General features: G+C 36.3%; 2 protein-coding genes across 2 annotated transcripts; both read left to right on the top strand.

Moving 5' to 3' along the window:
* Nucleotides 1-6951: 6951 nt before the first annotated feature.
* LOC127941428 (E3 SUMO-protein ligase CBX4-like) lies at nt 6952-11838 on the top strand. The gene is made up of 5 exons (XM_052536451.1): nt 6952-7197; nt 7292-7335; nt 7693-7758; nt 9003-9069; nt 9160-11838. Exons 1-5 carry the CDS (start codon nt 7129-7131, stop codon nt 10423-10425), a joined length of 1512 nt encoding a protein of 503 aa, XP_052392411.1. The 5' UTR covers nt 6952-7128; the 3' UTR covers nt 10426-11838.
* A 2862-nt stretch (nt 11839-14700) lies between these two features.
* LOC127941433 (chromobox protein homolog 8) lies at nt 14701-17388 on the top strand. The gene is made up of 5 exons (XM_052536465.1): nt 14701-14854; nt 15009-15052; nt 15434-15499; nt 15607-15673; nt 15850-17388. Exons 1-5 carry the CDS (start codon nt 14717-14719, stop codon nt 16624-16626), a joined length of 1092 nt encoding a protein of 363 aa, XP_052392425.1. The 5' UTR covers nt 14701-14716; the 3' UTR covers nt 16627-17388.
* The last annotated feature ends 4128 nt before the right edge of the window (nt 17389-21516 follow it).

The following is a 21516-nucleotide window of genomic DNA, read 5'->3' as shown; positions in this document are numbered from 1 at the left end:
CTTGGTGACTTTTGAATTCACTGAAATGTTCAGCCATTTCTTTCCGAATGCAATTATGGCAATAAACGAAATGCACATTAAGAAAGTGCAAAAGTGCATTTACTTTCAATTCACACTGTAATTTTTATATTGACTTTACATGCCTGCAGTGACAGAGTGAATCAATAATACGTCTGTTTTGCCCGTCTTGATCAATAGTAATATAAGGCGTTATTATAGAAGACATTAATTCTGGTAGCTTCTACAGTGCTGCATACTAATCATGACCTCTCATTTTTGCTTCAGTTTCTGTCTAATCTTAGAAATGCAAGTATAAATAACAGATTATACAAATGATACATGCAATTGACAATTTGACAATGCTTGACAATGCTTTCAAAAAAAATAGTATGCAGGCAAGTACTGTACAGTATATAGCATGAATATGAATTCAGCTCAAATGTGGTTATATCAGGTAACAGGCAGACATACAAATGACAGACAGACAGACAGACAGACAGACAGACGGGGAGCCTCTGCACTGCAGTCGTGATTGTTTTGTGCAGCAGATATTTTTGAAACCCCTGTACTGCTCTGCGTCAGTGCCGTTTGTGAGCATGTGCCCTCCTCCCGTGTCCAGGAAAAGCAAGAAAAGCTCAAGAGTGAAGGTTTTGTAAACATTGACTTATTCTCCTTCACTTTGTGTATCTTGTAGAATAGCAGGGAATTCACGTGGCCTGAAGGCAATAAGGTATCTTGTTGACTTTGAACGATGTCACTTGAAGATGAAACTGTGCCAAGGGGAATTTTTTTAAATTAAAAATAATAATAACAAAACAAAAAAATATTGCATGCATATATACAGTATATGTAGTCTTAGTACACAACAGTAATAAGCTTAATATAAAATCTGCATTGCATTGTATCAAAGCAAACACAACCCCTCAACAGCAGCAAACCCGAACACCTGTGTCCATGTTTTCCAGAGGCATTCATGCTGTAATTGAGCTGTGCTTGTAAACTTCTTCTGTCTCGTATTGATTTATGGCAGACAGCTATTGTGACCCTCACTGCAATTTAGCAAATAACATGCATACAGGACATTTGTGCTGGGAAATAATACTTGAAACATCACAAAGCATCTATTTTAAAGAAAATAAATATACAGTTTTTTTGTTGTTTGACTCTGTTTGTCTTGATACACCACATCGGCTGGATGATTTGAATACAAGCTTATTGATTTACCATTATCTTCAATGGGAATGAAAAATCCATGGCTTTCTCTTTAAATAACCATCAAATGTGCTCAAGCAAATGTGCAGAGGGAATTACAGTGGACATGACATGTGATAGTGTTATCCAGTGTGAAAAACAAGATTTGGCCTTTGTAACTATTTGCTTACTTTTGAATACATTTTCTTATTTTCTAATGTAGTATTTTCTTTGGATGCTATTTGTGAGTGGCTTATGCGTCTAATCAAAGAAGTGATTAAAATGCATGTAAAAGGTATTCATTATTATACGTGTTCACTCAAAAAAAGGCCTAAATCCAAGAATTATGTATTTGAATTGCATTTAAAATTTACATCCATCTCAATTATTTCGTTTTAACTCAAACTTAAACTTCATTCATCAATGAAGCAGATGGGATTTCTGCACTCAAAAAAGGCATATTTTATTATTAAATATTTGCATAATTTTTTAAGTGACGTGACATTCAGCCAAGTATGGTGACCCATACTCAGAATTCGTGCTCTGCATTTGACCCATCCAAAGTGCACACACACAGAGCAGTGAACACACACACACACACCCAGAGCAGTGGGCAGCCATTTAATTTATTTTATTTAAGTCATATTCTTAAAATGCATTTATTAAAATGTATAGAATCAGCAAAAAATCTATTCATTGTGAAAACAGTTCCATTAATTTAGTTAAAAAGTATGAATGGTAAATATATGGCTAATCGTCAAACAGACAGTATCCGATAAAATATATGAGATTAAAAGAAAGTGGATTTGATAAATATACTGTATGAATCCAATTATTGTGTATTTAAAACATTTCTTAAAAATCTTACCTGTTTCATTTATGTATGATTGACAAATATGCATCATATTAAAGTAATAGTCGCAAAAATGAAAATCTGCTGGAAGTCATCTAAACAGATGAGAAATTTAGCATTACATGACCTGCTCAACAATGGATCCTCTGCAGTGAATGGGTGCCGTCAGAACGAGAACCTAAACAGCTAATAAAAACATTACAGTAATCCACAAGTAACACCACTCCAGACCACCAATGAATGTCTTGTGAAGCAAAAAGTTAAGTGTTTATAAGAAACAAATCCATCATTAAGACGTTTTTAACTTTAAACAGTTGCTTCCAGCTAAAATACTATTATTTTATTCTTAAATTTTGCTACCATGCCAAGCAGGAAGCAACTTCATAGAGTTGGAAATATCTATTTTTTGTAGTTGTGTGCTATTGTACTTTTGCATGCCATAAAGCAAAACCGACTTGTGATCTTAAAATGAACCCATTTGTCTCTTGTTTAAAAAAGGAAATTCTATTCTATTCTTGCTCAACATTTCCACATTCCTCATTGTAATTTAATCTGATTGTATCTTTTAAATCACAGTTTGAAACAAAACACCCCGCATCCAATCACCTGCGTGGGCTGCTCGTCATTCCCTGGCAGATTCCTACATGCCTGCATTTCCATATAGATGGAGCACCACATTAAACTGCAATGCATTGTCCATTTGTTCGAGGTATTCTTTTGCTTCATCTTCCCTGGCACATCCACAATCTTTGTTTTATTATGTGTGTGATTGGATTCATCTCGTCCCGTGTGTATGTGCTATGTTGTAACATTGGCTTAATGGTCATCGGGTACCAAGACCTCAAGGCTGCTGTGTGAAATAGCCCAGACCCTGAGACCAGACAGTCATGTTTCTAATGGATTAAAAGGTTTTGTTACTGTAACTGTTTTCAGGTTGACTCAGTAATGTCAAACAATATTGAAACATTGCACAAAAGTTCTTCATATTGGAAGACGTTCTTCAGATCATTAAAATGTTCTTTGTACTAAGACTTTTTTTAAACTTATTTAAGCACAGTTTATTTAAAGGTTTTTTGGAGAACCTTAAATGATTGTTTTTAAGAGTGTAGTTCTGATACACAGAAGATATTTTGAAGAACATTTGGGTCCAAACAGCATTTGACTTTCAGTGTATGGACCAAACACAGACTTTTTCACAATAACTTCTTTTCGGGTTTGAATGACTTGATGGTCCCTTCTGAGGGATATTCCAAACCAAAATTAAAATAGTTTAAAACCATGCCATTTTAAACCTGTATGACTTCCTTCTGTGGAACATAAAAAAAGTCATTTTGAATTATATTGGTAACTAAACAGTTTTGGTTACCATTGGGTTCCCATTGTTTTTTATTTTTTTATTTATACAAATGGGAACCGAAACTGTTTCTTCTAAATATCTTCTTTTGTGTTCCACAGAAGAAAGAAGGCCATACAAGTTTGGAATGACATGATTACCTATTTTTGGGTGAACTATCATTTTAAGCAGTTGTCTCCATTTTAACCACTTGTTGAATAGGAGAAACATGATATATGAATATATGCCAGCATTAATCAAAATGCTGCTCAGCGTCTTTTATGCCTGCCAAACCAGCTCATATTAGGTGTCCCTCCTCTCTATACATCTTTACTGACAGTGTGCAGTATTTTAGACTAAAGGCAGTCAGTGTAGATGGATGGATGAGGCAGCATGCTTTGTTGTGTGATATAGTATTGACAGGTCAGCCACCACAGTCCTCTGCACCCTGGGGGACTCTGCTGTCTGTTTTGGACCCCCTCCCCCTCAGCCGACAATCCCAACCCCCTTCATGTGCTCTGGGGGTAGAGGAGCATGTGCCGTGGTACTTTCTGATGAGCAGACACCCCTACCAGCAATGTGCGTAACAATGCCACAGAGAGCGCATCTTAATAATTCATAAAATAAAGAAAATTAACACTTTATTTTATCTGTCCAATCGTGTAATAATTGAAAGATAATGGAATTTGAAGCTCGCCGCTCAGGGAGATGCATTCTGACTGCACTTGAAATGCTTTGCAGGTCTAAAGAATAAATTGGAAACGACTTTCTGATGCAATCACATTTCTTTCTTAAGGCTTGTTATATGGTAAATCTCGATAATCATTGAATATAGCACCATTCTTTGAATGCTCGTGTAAAGAAAGCTCATGTAACTTCTTCAGAAATGTATTTTCTGTCATATCGCATGCGGTTTTGATATCAGGTCATTAGGATACTGGGATTTAATGAGCTCCCACTGAGCTGAGATAGACTGCCTGTAGGCCCCTCTTAACATTTTCTAATACTCTTCCAGCCCTCGACCAATCCTCTTCCATGACCCTTTATAGCGGGATAAAAGCAACGCTTGGCTGGGCAATGGAGGCTACACTTATAGTCTGGCACACACTGCTCTCTCTCTCTCTCTCTGTCAATCCCTTCTTTCTTTAGCACTTAGGTGCCTGGCACTCAATATGTGGGACCCCTATTTTGGGTGTTCTGTGAATGAGTTTCCATAAATGGAAAAGCTCTGCAACAATCAGAGTTTAAGATCTCTTTGAGAGGTTTCCATCCAGTCAACTGTCTTTTGCTGCCAACCAGAGCACTCTTGAAATGGTTAAGGTCATTGTCATTATCATGAGCTGTGTCTGGAATTCCTGAGCACTTATGGTATACTCAATTTGTGTATGTTGGTATTATTCTTTGGAATTTAGGTTCTTTGACCTGTGACTTGTGAAAGTAATTCACTCAGGTTTTATGAAAAAAGTGCGAACAACTTTCCTGGTCCCCATAACTTGAAAAGATTCACTTCAACATAAAGGTTTCAAAAGGGGTTTTTTCATAGAAATGCCAAAGAATAACCAATTCAGGTTTTCAAAAAAACCTTTCAGTGGACAATTATTAAAAGAAACATTTGTTTTCTTGGTGTAAAGATTATTTGAATGATTCCAATGAAGGACTTTTGTTTGTGTAGGCCTACTGTTTCATAAATAGCCTATACTTAAGATATGCAAATTTAAAATTCTGCTTTTTGCTAATACTAAGTAATTTACTGCTTTTGATACAAAGTGAAGTATGCATATTCAGATTTAACTGTCACTGATAATACGAAAAATTTATTATCCATCTTGCAAAAAAGTATAGTGATGAACAGCACTAAATTTGATGGATGAAAGTGTGCAGCTCCTAAAGTGAATGTAGCATTGCAGTAGAAGTTGTAGTTAATGTAGCCTATTTATTTTCTAATGCATGTTGTGCTGGGTGTAGCCTATATCAAGATGTGAGGTGAGGGGATTTTATAGGGTTAAATTTAAACTCATATTTCTAAAAATTAAACTTCAACTGTCATCGATATTGATATAATAGCAGGTGTAGACCAACCGTCGTTAATATATTCAACCATTTTCTACTGCCTGTTCCTACTGCAGCAGGGTGTGTTCAAATACAGCGCGAGGATCAATTTCTCTTCATCAAAACACAATTTTCGTCCATAAAATGTGTGACATATTGTGTTTTTGTGTGAACATTTCAGTGTGCAAATAGAGAACGTAATAAAACCCTAAGAACCAGCTATATTTGCGCTTTCTTTTTCATGGCCATATATGGAGATTAGCTTGGCTGTTGATGCGCCAACCTCATTTTAACCCTTTAGTGCCTGAATTTTATTCGCTGGTAATAATCATAAAGATAAAGGTGTAATAATTGGTGCACTGTACATAATGCGTTTTAGGACTGACCTACCATTTAAAATCCTTAGTCGTGCGAAAATTTGCATCATATTATAGTCTATAAAACTGAATACATTATAGGTGTTAATGCCTTCAGCTATTAATGCGCTATGTTGGCGTTCAACTGAGGAGCCTTTAATGGATCTAATTTACATGACAGATTTATAGGTGCATCCAGGTATTTTGTCTCTGTGTGCTTCCTCCCGGCAATGTTTTTGCTTTAAGCTAATAATGTACGCTGCTGGGGGTAAACGAGTGGTTGATTTGCCTGTAAGGTGTCTTTAATAGAACAACTCGTTTACATGTCATGTTCAGAGGTGTAAATATAGGCGTTTAATCTCTGGTTCCTGAGTATTTTGGCATCACGTTTAGTTATTAATTATTATTGATTGTTTATTGGAAATGAAAAAGGACTAGAATTGCTTCAATAGTAACCTATATAATGCAGATTTAGAAACAATCTCAACCTGTTTCTAACACGTTATACATCGAAAAAAATACATTCCTTTTGGTATGAAATGCATTACAGCCTAAATGTGATAGATAGATAGATAGATAGATAGATAGATAGATAGATAGATAGATAGATAGATAGATAGATAGATAGATAGAGACCTGAATTCATATATATTTTTCAAGTTCATAATTAACGCAAGCAGCACCGTTACACACAGACACAGACACACACACACACACACACACACACACACACACACACTATGTCTGGTGCACTATCCTTAGACTCTCCATAGACGTAAATGGTTTTTATACTGTACAAACTGTATTTTCTATCACCCTATACACCAACCCTACACCTAAACCTACCCTCCACAGGAAACTTTCTGCATTTCTACAATCTCAAAAAAAACTAATTCTGTTTGATGCTTTGCAACCCATGGGGACCTCAATTTAGGTCCCCACGGTGACACAAGTCCCTATGAGTTGGAGTGTATTCAGGTTTAAGTCCCCACCAGTGTACAAAAACCTGTAACACACACACACTCACACACACTACAGCTTTATATTCTGCATTTGGCACAGTTCTCAACCTCCCCTCCTCGCGCGCTGACGTCACGCGCCTGCCTTGTCTTATTATTGCATGAACTATTTTCTGTAGTAGCAGCACCAGTGAGCTTTTCCCGGTGCCCGCCGCTTAACGTGGAGACAAATACGAGAGAGAGAGAGAGAGAGAGAGAGAGAGGGGAAGAGGAGGGGTGCGGGACAAATTCATCTTGGGCCACAGCGGTGGCACAACGCGAGACGGCAAAGCGTTGCAGCGAAGATTGTATTTTGCTCGTTCGCTGGAAACGGGCGGCGGACACGGGATGGATCTACCTGCCGTCGGGGAGCATGTGTTCGCGGTGGAGGGCATCGAAAAGAAGCGTCTACGGAAGGTAAAACTGCCGCTAACTAGAATGACCGTGCCGTTAATGGTGCGGAGGATATATCTGTTGTTCCTGTCCCCAACGCGTGTTCGTTGTTTTTCAGGGCAGAATCGAGTATCTGGTGAAGTGGCGAGGATGGTCAGCCAAGTGAGTGTTTAATTGGTTTATAAGCATTATTTTTTAGACACATTAACAGTAAATGCCGAGCAATGTTGTTCTTGAACGCCCGGAGTCCTACATTGGTTGTGCGCTGCATGGGCTGTTTTCACGGATTCCATCACAAATTTTACGCGACTGAATGTCATCATAATGACATTTTACTTTACGTGATAAAATAAGCTCAAATATATATTTGCTTGCATTATCAGTAGGCTACAAATGTGTGTTGTTTTTTTTCGCGCAGTGCTCTGTAAAAAATATATATATAGCCTATATTTTACGCAACCCTTGTTGAATTTACCATATGGTTTTCTACATTTTCATATTCTCTCGTCAATATTACAGATATAACACATGGGAACCCGAGGAAAACATTCTTGACCCGCGCCTTCTCGTGGCTTTCCAAAACAGGTGAGACGAGGGACGCAGAACTGAACTTGTGGTAATGACCATATATGGTCACGGGAGGCGGGGCCAAGTCCCTGCACAGCGCAGCATAGGATTAATGGTAGCCCCACGGGTCAGGTCTGACTGCTACAAAGACTCTCTTGATGTTTGCCTTTTATCCAGTTTTGGAAACACCCCATTGTTATCACCAGTGCTAGTCCTACAAAATGAATGTGCCATTGTATATTGACCAAATAAAGATTTAATTTTCTTCCTGTAAGGGTAGTGGTTCTCAAACCAGGGGGCCATAACCCTCTGGAGGCCCCATTAACCACATTAAACTTTCAAAGGGGCTTGGTGGTGACATATATATGAATGAAACTTCTGTAATCAGAAACATTTATTGATAATATACATTTCAGAAGAAAATAAAACTTAATATTGTCTTGAGTGAGCAAGTTTGATATCAGCACTGAAAATAACTAAGCTTTAGAACAACTTGGATCAAATAATATCATACATTCCTATATGAAAAATACATCAGTAGCAGTGTTCTCTGGCATACCCCTATGAATGCACTCATGTCTATGATCTAATCTGCTGTCAGTGGTTTTGTGATGTTCACACACCCCTTTCTGTGTGCACTGTTCTGTTCTGAAGATAAAAATATGAGTATCAAAGCATTCCAGAAACTCAAGGAAAAGACTTGTTAAGTTTAGATAGCAGTTTTCGCAAGATGTTTCTGGAGTTGCATTCAGTGGTTAAGCTGCACTAGAAGACTGAGAGTGTCATGTTACTCACTGTGCTCTTGTCTTGTGTAACCTGCTGATCAAAGGGATCGACTCGACTGTGGCTTGTGATCTGAATGTTGCACTAATGTTGATAAGTACACTCTTGAAATTAAATGTTCCAAAAGTTTTTCACAGCAGTGCCACAAAAGAACCATTTAGGGTTCCCCAAACAACATTTCCTTGAAAATTCCTAAATAACCATTTTCTTGGTGTGAAGGACATTTTAATAAAGTAGAGAACCTTTTGTACAATGGAAAGCTTCCATGGATTTTAAAGTTCTTAATGGAACTGTAATAAAGAACGGTTAATTTCAAGAGTGAATGAGGATATTGGTTCTATTACACATGAATGGGTTAATGAATTAAGCATTTTAACACTGCAGTTTTACTTTTTCTCAAACCCAACCGTAAGTTGAATATCCAGTGTGTTGTGTTAAAAATAGTGAATTTATGTATATATTTTATGCATTGTTTTCAGAGAAAGGCAGGAGCAAATGGTGGGATATCGCAAAAGAGGGCCTAAACCCAAAAACCCTCTTGTCCAGGTATTTTGTTATTCCAATTGCAGTTTTTCCAATTGCAGTGCATCAGCTGGCAATATTTTTTTGTCAACACATATTCTCTCTTTGTACCAGCTTCCTGCATTTGCTCGTAGATCAAGCATCCTGGGTGGTCTTCAGGACACATCATTGGATGAGGAAAACCAGCCCAAAGTGGAGCCCCTCCAGCTCCACTGCTCACGGCCGCAGCACTACCAGCTGAACAGCAAAAAACACCACCAGTACCAGCCCAGCTGCAGGGAGATCTCTATAGAACAAAATGTGAGTGGGAAAAAGAAGCACTTCTACCAGCTGAACAGCAAGAAACATCATCACTACCAGCCGGACCCCAAGATGTACGACACCCCACTCATGGCACCCAATGAGGTCAGGGTTCAAGACCCTTCCAGCAAAGTTTGGAACCTCCCTCCAGCATTGCAACAGAAGTGGATTAGGAACAAAGATACCAGCTGCCTGAGTAAAGTGAAAGATCTGTCTATCGAGCTCAAGAGCCTGCCGGATAATGCTGACAAAGCGGAGCGGGCACTTAAGACGAACACCAAAGAGTTTGCTCTTCCTAACGGCATCAGAAGCAAGATGAAAATAATCAAGAACAAAAACAAAAACGGACGAATTGTGATAGTAATGAGCAAATACATGGACAAAGGTGTGCATTCATCTAAAGTAAAAAACAAGGATGTTTCTCAAGTGGAAACGCAGCACAATGAGGAATCTACACTGAATAATAAGGACAATCTTTCTGATGGTGAAACTTCAGAAGGCCGTGAGAATGGCACTGCTGAGAACACTGACACATTTTCTTCTTCTAGTGAATGCGTTCATGAAAACTCCATCAAAAAGGCTGAACTTCCAAAAGCTACTTCTACAGAGACTGAACATACAGTCCATTCAAACCAACCAAACTTTTCTCCCATGGAAGCAGAGAAGGCCCCCCCATCCCACATGGACACCAAACTCAATCACTGCAAGAGGAACCTCTCAGAACCCATTGAGGACGTGAGAAACTGTAAGCAGTTCATCAGCTCCAGGATTATACATGCACCAAACACCATGCTTTCATCCCCTCAGAGAGAACCTATAGACCTGCATTACAAAGGCTGCCTTGCCAGCAGAGCCTACAGTTATGACTTAAGCGACACCAGTCCTGAAGAGCCTATTGACCTGAGCTGTGGTCCAACCAAAACTCTTAAACAGTTTCCCACAGCGGAGAAGGTTTCAGGAAGCTCAGTGCAAGTGGAGAATACAAACAACCATTTTAAACCATTTGTGGGTAACGTTATCATCACTGATATCACTACGAACTGCGTAACCGTGACCTTTAAGGAATACGTTCATGGATAATGACTACAATTCACTGGACTGTAATTTGTTCATTTGAACCAGCTCAAAGTTGATTCATGTCAGATGCACTAATCATAACCATTCCTGATAATGTGGAGACGTTTAAGCAAGACGTTAAACCTATATATATATAGAGAGAGAGAGAGAGAGAGAGTTTGTTTAGATGTTTGTTTTCTAATGCATAAAACTGAGATGGTTGGCATTTTGGTTGGCATATAAAATCCCATCAGTGTATAGTGTGTGTAATATTGTTTATAAAGCTTTTGAATTTTAATGCTACCTGAGGAAATATAGCGGCCTGTGGGAGAAAGCACACTGCTGGAATTGAAGATTTCGTTGAAGATTGATGTTGACATTGTATATGAATGTACCTTTAAAAAGTATTTTTTCAGAATGTTTTGCTGATATATTTTAGTTGACTGAATTTCGAGATGTTGTTGGCCTGTGAGGTCTTCCTGTGCAATGCTAGATAAACAACTGGATTGTTTGGTGTTCACTCTTTGTAAGAAGTTTAAAGGGATAATTCACCCAAAAATTAAAATTAGATGTTTATCTGCTTACCCCCAGGATTTTCAAGATGTAGGTGACTTTGTTTCTTCAGTAAAACACAGACTCTTTTTTTTTTAAACAAACCGTTGCAATCTGTTAGTCATATAATGGAAGTAAATGGGAATCACGGCTAAAACATACAATAAAAGAACATATACAAAACCAAATTAAACCCTGCAGCTCGAGACGATACACTGATGTGTAAAGACACAAAACGATTGGTCTGTGCAAGAAACTAAACAGTATTCACGCAATGTCCGAACTTTTAAAACTTTCCTGAGTGCGTTCTCAAGCAGCAGGTGCATAAGGTGTCTTCTTCTTCTTGCTTTATAGTGGATTGCAGACTTATAAGTGCATTACTGCCCTCTATCTATCAAATGGACCATTGACACACTATCTACAATCTCAATTAGGAGTGTCAGTCATCTTGGATGTCCTGGGGGTTAGCAGATAAACATCAAATTTTCATTTTTGGGTGACCTATCCCTTTAAATTGCACTTTATCATCTCCTGGATCTCTTTTGTTAATAAATTCAGTTTAAAAACTCAGTAAAGGCTGTTTAACCTTGCAGAATAACTTGTAATAATAATCTGTAACAGCAGTATGACTGTGGTCAGAGATCACCAGAACATGCAAACTGTTATATATGGCCAGAAAGCACATGTAAGATTGATTATAGATTTTGTATGTATTGGAATTAATTTACAGTCAATGCAATGTAATGTACAGTATGTAATGTACAAATTACACAGTTTTGCCTAACTGTGTAAGGCCATTTATATTCATAATGGCATGTAAACTTTGAATTTTCAGTTTGAAGATGCTTCCTAAATCAATATTAAACTGTAAAAAAAAAAAAAATAAACGTGAATGATTTGTTTTATAATGTGTCATTGATATTTTTTTTTATTCCATTTTTTCTGATTAACTGTCTCTTGAGAAAATATACACTGACCGGACACTTTATTAGGTACACCTGTTCAATTGCTTGGTCACACAAATTGCTAATCAGCCAATCACATGGCAGGATCTCAAGGCATCTAAATGTGGTGAAAACGACTTGCTGAAGTTCAAACCGAGCACAAGAATGGGGTAGAAAGGGGATTTAAGTGATTTTGAATGTGGAATGGTTGTTAGTGACAGACGGGCTGGTCTGAGTATAGACAATGTGTTCACTTTACTCAAATGGCCTCGACAGTCACCAGATCTCAATCCAATAGAGCAGCTTGGAGATGTGGAGGAACAAGAGATTCACATCATGGATCTGCAGCCGACAAATCTGCAGCAACTGGGTGATGCTTTCATGTCGATATGGACCAAAATCTCTGAGGAATATTTCCAACACCTTGTTGAATCTATACCATGAAGAATTAAGACAGTTCTGAAGGTAAAAAAGGGTCCAACCCAGTACTAGCAAGGTGTACCTAATAAAGTGAACAGTGAGTGTATTTGATCAATTTAAATGTTTCCTTATATTTTAGAGACTCTAATAAATTAGAGCAATTTAGCAATGCTGCCTCCTAGGTGCAGGACCATGTTAATAAAGCACCATATCTGTCTTATATTGACCAGAAAACAACAACATCATCCTGCTGCCCTGATTAGGCTCCTATAAACAATTCATGGAAAGTTATTTGTTTTACTATACATAGTCCTTGTATTAAAGTAAAATATATGTAGGTCATCTCTCTGTGTGAGTCAGCTAAATCCATCTACTGTTTGTCAAGAAGATCTTAAAAAAATAACACATTTTCCTATTTATATATGATCAGGAAAAGTGGCATGGATCCATATATTATAATGAGCTGTCCCAGTGTTAGATGTAGATGTTGGTATTATAATTTTGTATTAAATAATATTTAAGATATAATAATACATTTATTTATACATCAATGAGAGAGGAGGTTCATAAATGTTCTGCTTTACTATTATATTATATTATATTATATTATATTATATTATATTATATTATATTATATTATATTATATTATATTATATTATAGGCTATGTGACCTGTTTTCCATATGTAAACATGAAATGTAAAAAAGAAAATTTGCTCAAAGTAACAATTTTAAATTAAATGAATAAAGAAATTACTATCATATTCCTCCTAACTTCTCTCTCTCTCTCTCTCTCTCTCTAGCTTGAATTTAATTTAGGTTATCAGAAGATAAAATATTTTTTAAATATGTTGTATGTCAGCTGGATTAAAAAAACACTTCGGGACTAAGGCTAATATATATATATATATATATATATATATATATATATATATATATATATATATATATATATATATATATATTGCCTCCGTTTCGACTGTTTTATTTATGAATCTGAATATTTGTACTGTTTAAAACAACGATGGATTATTTGAATTAGCACAGACACTAAAAAAACAGCTATTAATTTAGCCTACTATTCAATTTAAGTGAACAAATTGTCGCTCTTTTTGACTGAATTTCTGAGATTTCTTATCGTCATAAAATAGGCTATGATATTTTTTTCTCGATAAAACGGGTAAAGAATTAGATTTTTTTTTAATAATAATAGTAGCTAATAAGTAACGAGGATTTTTTTAGATTAATTTTAATTCATTGAATCGAAACAAATAACAAAACATGGCGTTAAATAAAACAAGATAATTTCCTAAATTTGTTATTATCCGTTGCATCGAATGATTTGGACAAAAATCGAATTAATCTTTCAAATCAAATAATTCAAATAAAAGATTAGTTGCTGTATATCAGAGAGCGGGTCATTTCCATTTCAAAGCTGAGGGCAATTTAGAATTAAAATTCCACACGACAGTAAAATATAATTTCATAACAGAAAAAAACAGGCTATTGACAGAATATTTTTTTAATATGACTTGACAGTCAAACGACTGACTTCATAAAAAATAATAAACTGGGCTACAAGAAAATGTGTTTTTTGTCCGAAGCAGATTTTTTGTTTTAAAATAGGCTAATTCTCATTATTTATCAATTTCTTGAGAAAGAAAGAAAGATACTATTTTTTTAATCTTTTCATCTTCATCTTTAAAATCCTAAAATCGTTTAAGAATGCTAAGAGCGTTTTGGTTTATGATTTGCACAATATTGCAAAATTACGCTCCAGTAGGCTAACACTTAGCCTTACTAGATTTATCTTGCCTTAATGGGGAGAGTCGCATCGGGGAGGGTAAAATATCGATACGATAGGCCTAGGCTATCCATATATCTTTGGAATTATCATTTATAAAGTTGATTTATAGCCTAAAAGTGGATTTATGACCAGCCCCAAAATCGTTATGTAGGCTAGCCTATTTACGTATTTTATTTTTTATTTTACTATTATTATTATTTCGTTATCTGTATTGAATTTAAACTTTTTTTCTGTAATTTGGGATGTCATGTCGTGGAGGGGAATATATGGAGGCACAGATTTGCGTTTCGTGCAGGTTTAAATTAAAGAATGCCGAATCTTGACGCAAAGGAAAGTCCCAATAAATTTCCGTAAACATGCGACTAATACGGGACTCATCAAAACGCCCTGACTGCAGTCACTCTAGACTAGTATTTGAAATAAACACTACATATTTGTTTCCCAAACAGCACTCATAAATGACACTTCCACGTGCACGCGCGTCCTCTAGTTCAGGCGCGTTTGACTCCTCCTCCCCGACTCCAGCTCCAATCACACAGCAGGTGCCATGGTAACCGTTTAGAACGTGATGACGTCTCCGCTGAGAGACTATTATGGGCTATCGAGGATTATTCAGGGAGAGGGCTGAGGTGAAAAAAAATTGCTGCGAGGTAGAAGTAAATATGGAGCTCTCAGCCGTCGGGGAGCGGGTCTTCGCCGCCGAATCCATCATTAAACGGCGCATTAGGAGAGTAAGTCTTCCCAGCCTGCTCGTCGGGGCCTCTGCACTGTTACAGAGGCGTCTGGTTATTTGTTAATGCCCGCTCAAGTGACATGTTAAACGCGATAGGTTAGCCTAGCAGCGTTAGCTTGCTAATTTGAGTCTCCCTTTGCTTTTGCCCGCAGGGTCGGATGGAGTATCTGGTCAAATGGAAGGGCTGGTCTCAAAAGTGAGTGGTAATGACACGTTAACGGCAGGTGTTGCAACGGAAGGAACGGTTTCGGGCTCCCCGAGCTCGCTGAGTGTTAGCACGGCTGAAGCGGGGACTGTGTAACGGGGCTCCGGTGAACGTTAGCTGACAAGGCCAGTGATGGGAGGCAGTCGAGATGCAACGTTCAAAAGCATTATTAGCTGGAAAAGACACGAATATACAGAATATGTATCCGTTTATATATGTAGCAATAAATATTATACATGCACATACAAAATCTCTTGAAATAAGTGATGCAAAATGCACCTATTAGTAATAAATGTGTAAAAAGTTAACTGTGTAAACATGATTTTGGACGTTCTTGTGTGCGGATAATTGAACATGCAATTATTGGTGCAGATACAGCACCTGGGAACCCGAGGAGAATATTCTGGATGAGCGTCTTTTCGCTGCTTTTGAAGAAAGGTAAACGTTTCTTCGTTATTTCTTTAATCGCAGTAGACCGATTAAATATTTTTGCCGTTTTAAAATGGCTTTCTCAGCCTTGTTTTCTTAATTTTTTTTATTTTCAGAGAGCGTGAGAGGGAGATGTATGGGCCAAAAAAGAGAGGCCCTAAACCAGAAACTTTTTTAATGAAGGTGAAATAATTATATATTACTTAAAACTATTTTTTTAGTGAACTTGCATGTTTAATTTTTCTAAGGTTTTTTTTTTTTTTGGCTTTCTTTTTAGTGCATTGATTTTTACTTGTTCTCTTGCAGTTTAATGCATTGAAACCGTGATATCATGTTGCTGTACTTTTTTTTTTTTATAGGCAAAAGCTAAAGCAAAAGGCAAAAACTTTGAGTTCAGACAGGAAATGTCTCGAGATTTGCATGTGTCATTCCCGGTAGCCGAACCGGTTGTGACACCCAGAGCACGTGAGGGACTGCGGACAGTCGTGCCAACGATTTTTCCTCCGAGCACCATCAACAGAGGCGAAAGTGTCCGTGTGCGTCCACCGGACCCTGAGAGAGACCCACTGATGCATGAGATGCTGGTACAACGCCCGCTGGATTTTGCCAGCTCACCAAAAAAGCGAGGACCAAAGCCAAAGTTGCGTCCAGGAGGTTCATCCACCGAAGGGGTTAAAAGAAAGGCAGATGAACCATTATCTTATCGACCTTCCAAATCTGAGAGATTGGGAGAGACTTCGAACTGTGATGTCACCCAATTAACCAAGAAGTTTCAAGCAGAATCCAGCCACGTTCAAAAGCAAATGGGAAGCAGGTCAAGTGATGTAAAGTTCACACATGGTGGCACCATCTTAAAAGCTGGGCTTGGTGTTTTGGGACCTCGACAGAAGGACAGCCCAAGTGGTGCCATAAAGCACTCCAAAATGAAACATCCTCCCAAAAGCAATCTATTTCGATCCACCGATCAAACCAGAGAGCAGTTGTCTCTGAGTTTTATAGACGAAACTGATCAGTCCTGGTTGCCTTGTTTGAAGAATATGGAGAAAATAGTTGTTACTGACGTAACAAGTAACTCTTTGACTGTAACCATAAAAGAGAGTTCAACGGACAAAGGTTTCTTCAAAGAAAACAGATGATGTGATTTTAGTTACTGTATGTCTATACAATATTGTAATCAAATTAGAAACCACCTACATTTCTATATCATTTCTAGTTTATAAATGTAAAGTCTTGCGATCATGCACAAAATGCAAAAAAAAAAAAAAAGTATATAGTTTATGTTTGGCCTACATTTGCATTTTCTATGAAAATGAAGTTTATTTTTCTATTACCCAGATTTTATGTAACGTATACCAGTTGGTTCTTTCTTTTGGTTGCCTTCTTCAGCTTTATTATGAATGTAGGTTTTAGAGGCTGTAAACGCATATTAACGTTTCAACTTAATGCACCTTTTTAAGGGATATATTGTAAGTCCCTCTTTTATGAACTTCTGGTATTTTTCTGGTTAGATTTTGTATATATTTGAAGGTCCAAACAGTAGTTTCTATGAAAGCACACCCTTTAAAAAGAGTGAAGGGAAATGCTGCAGTAACATTCAAACCCGTATAGGCTCAGTTTAGGCCTAAATATTTAAGGCACAATTATGTAGGCTTTAGAATCGTATTTCGTTACTTTTCGTTTTTCTATTGAACTTATAATTGATGTGGATGTTAAAATTTCAATATAAAACTGCTTTACGATTCTTTTGCCATTTCAAAAACGAAATTGATGTCGTACAAATAATTTCTAAACTTGCGGAATACTTCAGTGAGCTCGAAGCCTGTTTAAGTGATGAAAATAAACATTTTAATAAAATTAAACGATGTTAACCCGTTTAATTAACGGTGGAGAGTAAATAAGTGTTCAGTATTTTTGCAGAGAGTCAATGCGAAAATAAAAGTGTAATTTATCTATGTAGAATTGATTCAAAACATGTTGCTCACGCATAATGATTAAAAGTTAATCATTTTCATGCTTGTACATCATTTCTACCTGGCCTTATATTTTGTGTATCATTTAATTAACAATTATTTTTTTATAAAAATCGGAAAGCCTTTTTTAATCGGGGATAAATTACAGACTGCGTGCCTGTAAGCAAAGTCTAAAATAAATGGTAAACCGATATATATAATATTTTAAACCGCATGTCGGCATATTTTGTTCATCTTAAATAAAAATCATTCGTCGTAGCTCAGATATTCACTCTGTTTCAAACTTATTTCTAATATATAATTTATTATACATAAAATAACATAATATTAACATTATATGTTATATTTTATACATTTTATTATTAAGAATAATACGCCACCGTATAAGTGTCGTATAGCGAATAATAATTAATCAATTCTGTAGGCTATTTCTATTTTTAAAGATCTCTAATGAAAGAAATCTATTAGGATTAAGGTGTTTAATGTATGTCAACAAACTCCACTATTATTTTGTCAATATTTTTCAATAATTGCAAAAATACAAACGCTAAAATTAATTTCATTAGAGGCGTGATTTCAAATTGAATGTCGTGTTTTCTAGGCCTAATAGTGAGATCTTGTTGAGGAAGTTCAGTTCACCAAAAGCCACAAGATGTCGCCGTGAACTTGATACAGCAGATATGTATTCCTTTTAATAATCCCTTTAATCACCCGATTCGAACGTTATCACTCGATTGAATGGGGCGTTATCAGCAGTTATCAGCCCATAGAAATGGGCCAGGAGGGGCCTCCTGCACCTACTAGTAGGCTCAGAAGGCCGTGATCATCCATCCAAATGGTTGATCACCCACAAATATACAAGAGAAGACTCCAGATCCAATCCCAGAATTCCTGCTCACCGGTAATCGGAAGTCTACCGGACGAATGCGGGAACGTTGCGATATTTCCTGCTTAATATTTTCAGGTAAGACTATTAAAATTATAAAACTGAGCATTTAAACTGTAATGGAAAACAATACATACACTCGTATTGCGTGTCATGATTGTTGACATGAGATAACCGTATTGCGATGTGTCTGCAAACGTTATCGCTAGATCATATTACGTTATTAGCGTGTTGTTATGTTAACGTTGGATGCTTTATGTGAGCATTAACGTTGCTAATATGAGTGTGTATTTACGTCTGAAGCTAATGGGGGAATTTAGTTTCTAGTTAAACTGTCAAAATGACTTTTTACACTCTTACAGGCTATTGTGTATGCTCGATAACTCCTCACTGAAGCCGGATCATAGGACTAATATAACCCATATCGACTTGAGAGAAATATTAAACACAAGACGTATTTTACGGCTGTTTGGAAACCTTGGGATCTTGACTAGAGTGTAAAATAAAGTTCTGTGGGTTTGGATCTATCTATCTATCTATCTATCTGTCTGTCTGTCTGTCTGTCTGTCTGTCTCTCTCTTTCTCTCTATACTAGCTAGCTAGCTGTGTATATATTTATATAATTTATCTATCTATCTATCTATCTATCTATCTATCTATCTATCTATCTCTCTCTCTATATATATAAATATATATATATACATACATATATATATATATATATATATATATATATATATTTAGCTGTCTGTCTGTGTCTATCTGTCTGTCTCTCTCTTTCTCTCTCACTCTCTCTAAAGCTTGCTAGCTGTGTATATATTTATATAATTTATCTATCTATCTATCTATCTATCTATCTATCTATATATCTATCTATCTATCTATATATACATGAAGCGTCATGAAACAGATTTTCATGATAGTATTTGGGAAGTACTTCACTCACACAAATTGCATTCATCAGTTTAAGAATGCTGAGTGTATTGAAAAGAATCATCAGGTCATCTACTTTACACGTTATCTTGTTTTTACAGAGTTGTTACAGATAAATGGTTTTCACAACCCAAGTACTGATTGTCGTTGTATGAATTTACTTTAAAAGGAGATGCTGACTAATGCGTTAAGTTTTCTGTGCATCTATTTTTTCTTCAGGCACAATGAATGATATTAAGGGCAGGTGCGCCACATTGGGGGAAGATGCAAAGCAGAAATACATTCAAGAGGCAGCAGCACTGAGGGCATATGGGCAGGCGCAGGACCTAAACCCTGAGATGAGGGATGCCCAAATTACAATGCACTTAAAGAAGCTGAAGTTAGAGGTTTGGAAACAGGATTCATTTGCTAAGCATTAGTGGTATTCTTAAAGTATTAGATGGAAGGATGATCAACAGCAATTGTGGTGTGTGCAGAACATTGTGTTAGACAACTGGATTGTTTATCTCTAGTTTTTATCATAATTTCAAATGAGTTTGTTACAAAAAAGTATTCCAGCTGATTTTTGTTTACAAGGCTATCAACATCAAATATTCTCACATTGAAGAAATTGTCAAAGACTCATACCACCATATCAAACTTGAAGCAGCTGAAGAAAAAAATGGTCATGAGATTTGTTAAATTAAAATGTAGTTACCCCTCTGTTTCAGGTTTGATTTACATCCATTTCTGAAATGAAAAACCCAGAGTTTTCCTAAAGATCTGAGATGAATTGATGTACAATACCCACATATTCCTTTGGCAAAAGTTAAAAATGAACAAGCTGCCTTTGAGATGTTGCTTTAAATATAGTGATGAGTATGATTTAAACTAACTGGCTTGACTTTCAAAATATTTGTGTTTTTTCTTTGGTAGATGGAGGCAATTTGTGCTGTGTCTGCCGCATCCATTTTTATGATAAGAAGAAGAATGCAAGAAAGAAGTGGCATTCATGGTCTCAGTGCACAGTGTGCCAATCATGGTCACACACAGCATGTGGCTTTAAAAAGAACATGTGCGTTCACTGCCAGGGTCAAGACACCATGCAAACACCCTGAAGATGTATCTTGTTACTTGTTTGGGTTGTTTTTTCTGTGTTGACGGCCCCCAACCCATCCATACAAACACACACACACAATACATACATATGCTGCAAATTTATTGTAATGACCACACTTCACACGTAAGAAGAAAATTGTGATCTTTTTGTTATTTTCATTCACCCCATTTTTATTTATTATTGTTGTTTGTTGGCACCATCAATGTGTTCTCCTTTATACAGGACTTGTGTGGGGACCAATAAAGTTATATTGTACTGAATTGAGTCTACATGTTTATATATATATATATATATATATATATATATATATATATATATATATATATATATATATATATATATACACATACACACCTGTTTCATCATTGGTTCAGTAGGGCTGGGTTTTAGCAAGGACCTCACCTTAATATTCACAACAGTGGGTCAGAGTATGATTTCATGTTATGATTAGATGCTTCACATAACTTTATATTTTTCACAGTTTTGCGGTCACTAGGAGATGCTTGGCAAAAAAAATATATTGAAAAGATGGTTACTGGTACTTGTAGAAACTTTGGTATACAGCTGAACACTACAATTTATTTATTTTAAATTTAAATGGTTTCTATGGCATTGCTTACTTCCACTCTGAAGTATTTTCTTCACAATTACTGTTACACTTTTATTTTAATGATAAACATTTAAGAGAAAATGTGAAGGGTATCATTTTATCTGTGTTAAGGATATCAATTGTTTCTCCTTGGATTCAGATAAATAAAGTTTATTGTCAGTTTATGTGAGGGAGGACTGGTGTGTTCCACTTTTGTTTGCAGTTGTCTGCCATGGGTAGACTACATTTAATTCAAAGTGCTGTCGGTCAATTATATTATATATATATATATATATATATATATATATATATATATATATATATATATATATATATATATATAATTCATTATACTTTTTAAATCTGATTAGTTTATCTGGTTTGCAAATTAGGGTTGTAAAATTATATATTTACTGAACATATAAAATATCTAGTATAGCCAAACTATTAATTACATTGCATCTAGATGAATGCAAAGAAATTAATTGACATGCTTTCAAACATGCTTTTTAAATGACACATGAGTTTTGGTAACATGGACAGAGAAAA

The sequence above is a fragment of the Carassius gibelio genome, chromosome A3 (genome assembly GCF_023724105.1).
Source record: "Carassius gibelio isolate Cgi1373 ecotype wild population from Czech Republic chromosome A3, carGib1.2-hapl.c, whole genome shotgun sequence".
Taxonomy (NCBI): Eukaryota; Metazoa; Chordata; class Actinopteri; order Cypriniformes; family Cyprinidae; genus Carassius; species Carassius gibelio.
Note: the sequence above shows the minus strand (reverse complement) of the source record. Positions and strands in the feature narration are given on the sequence as shown.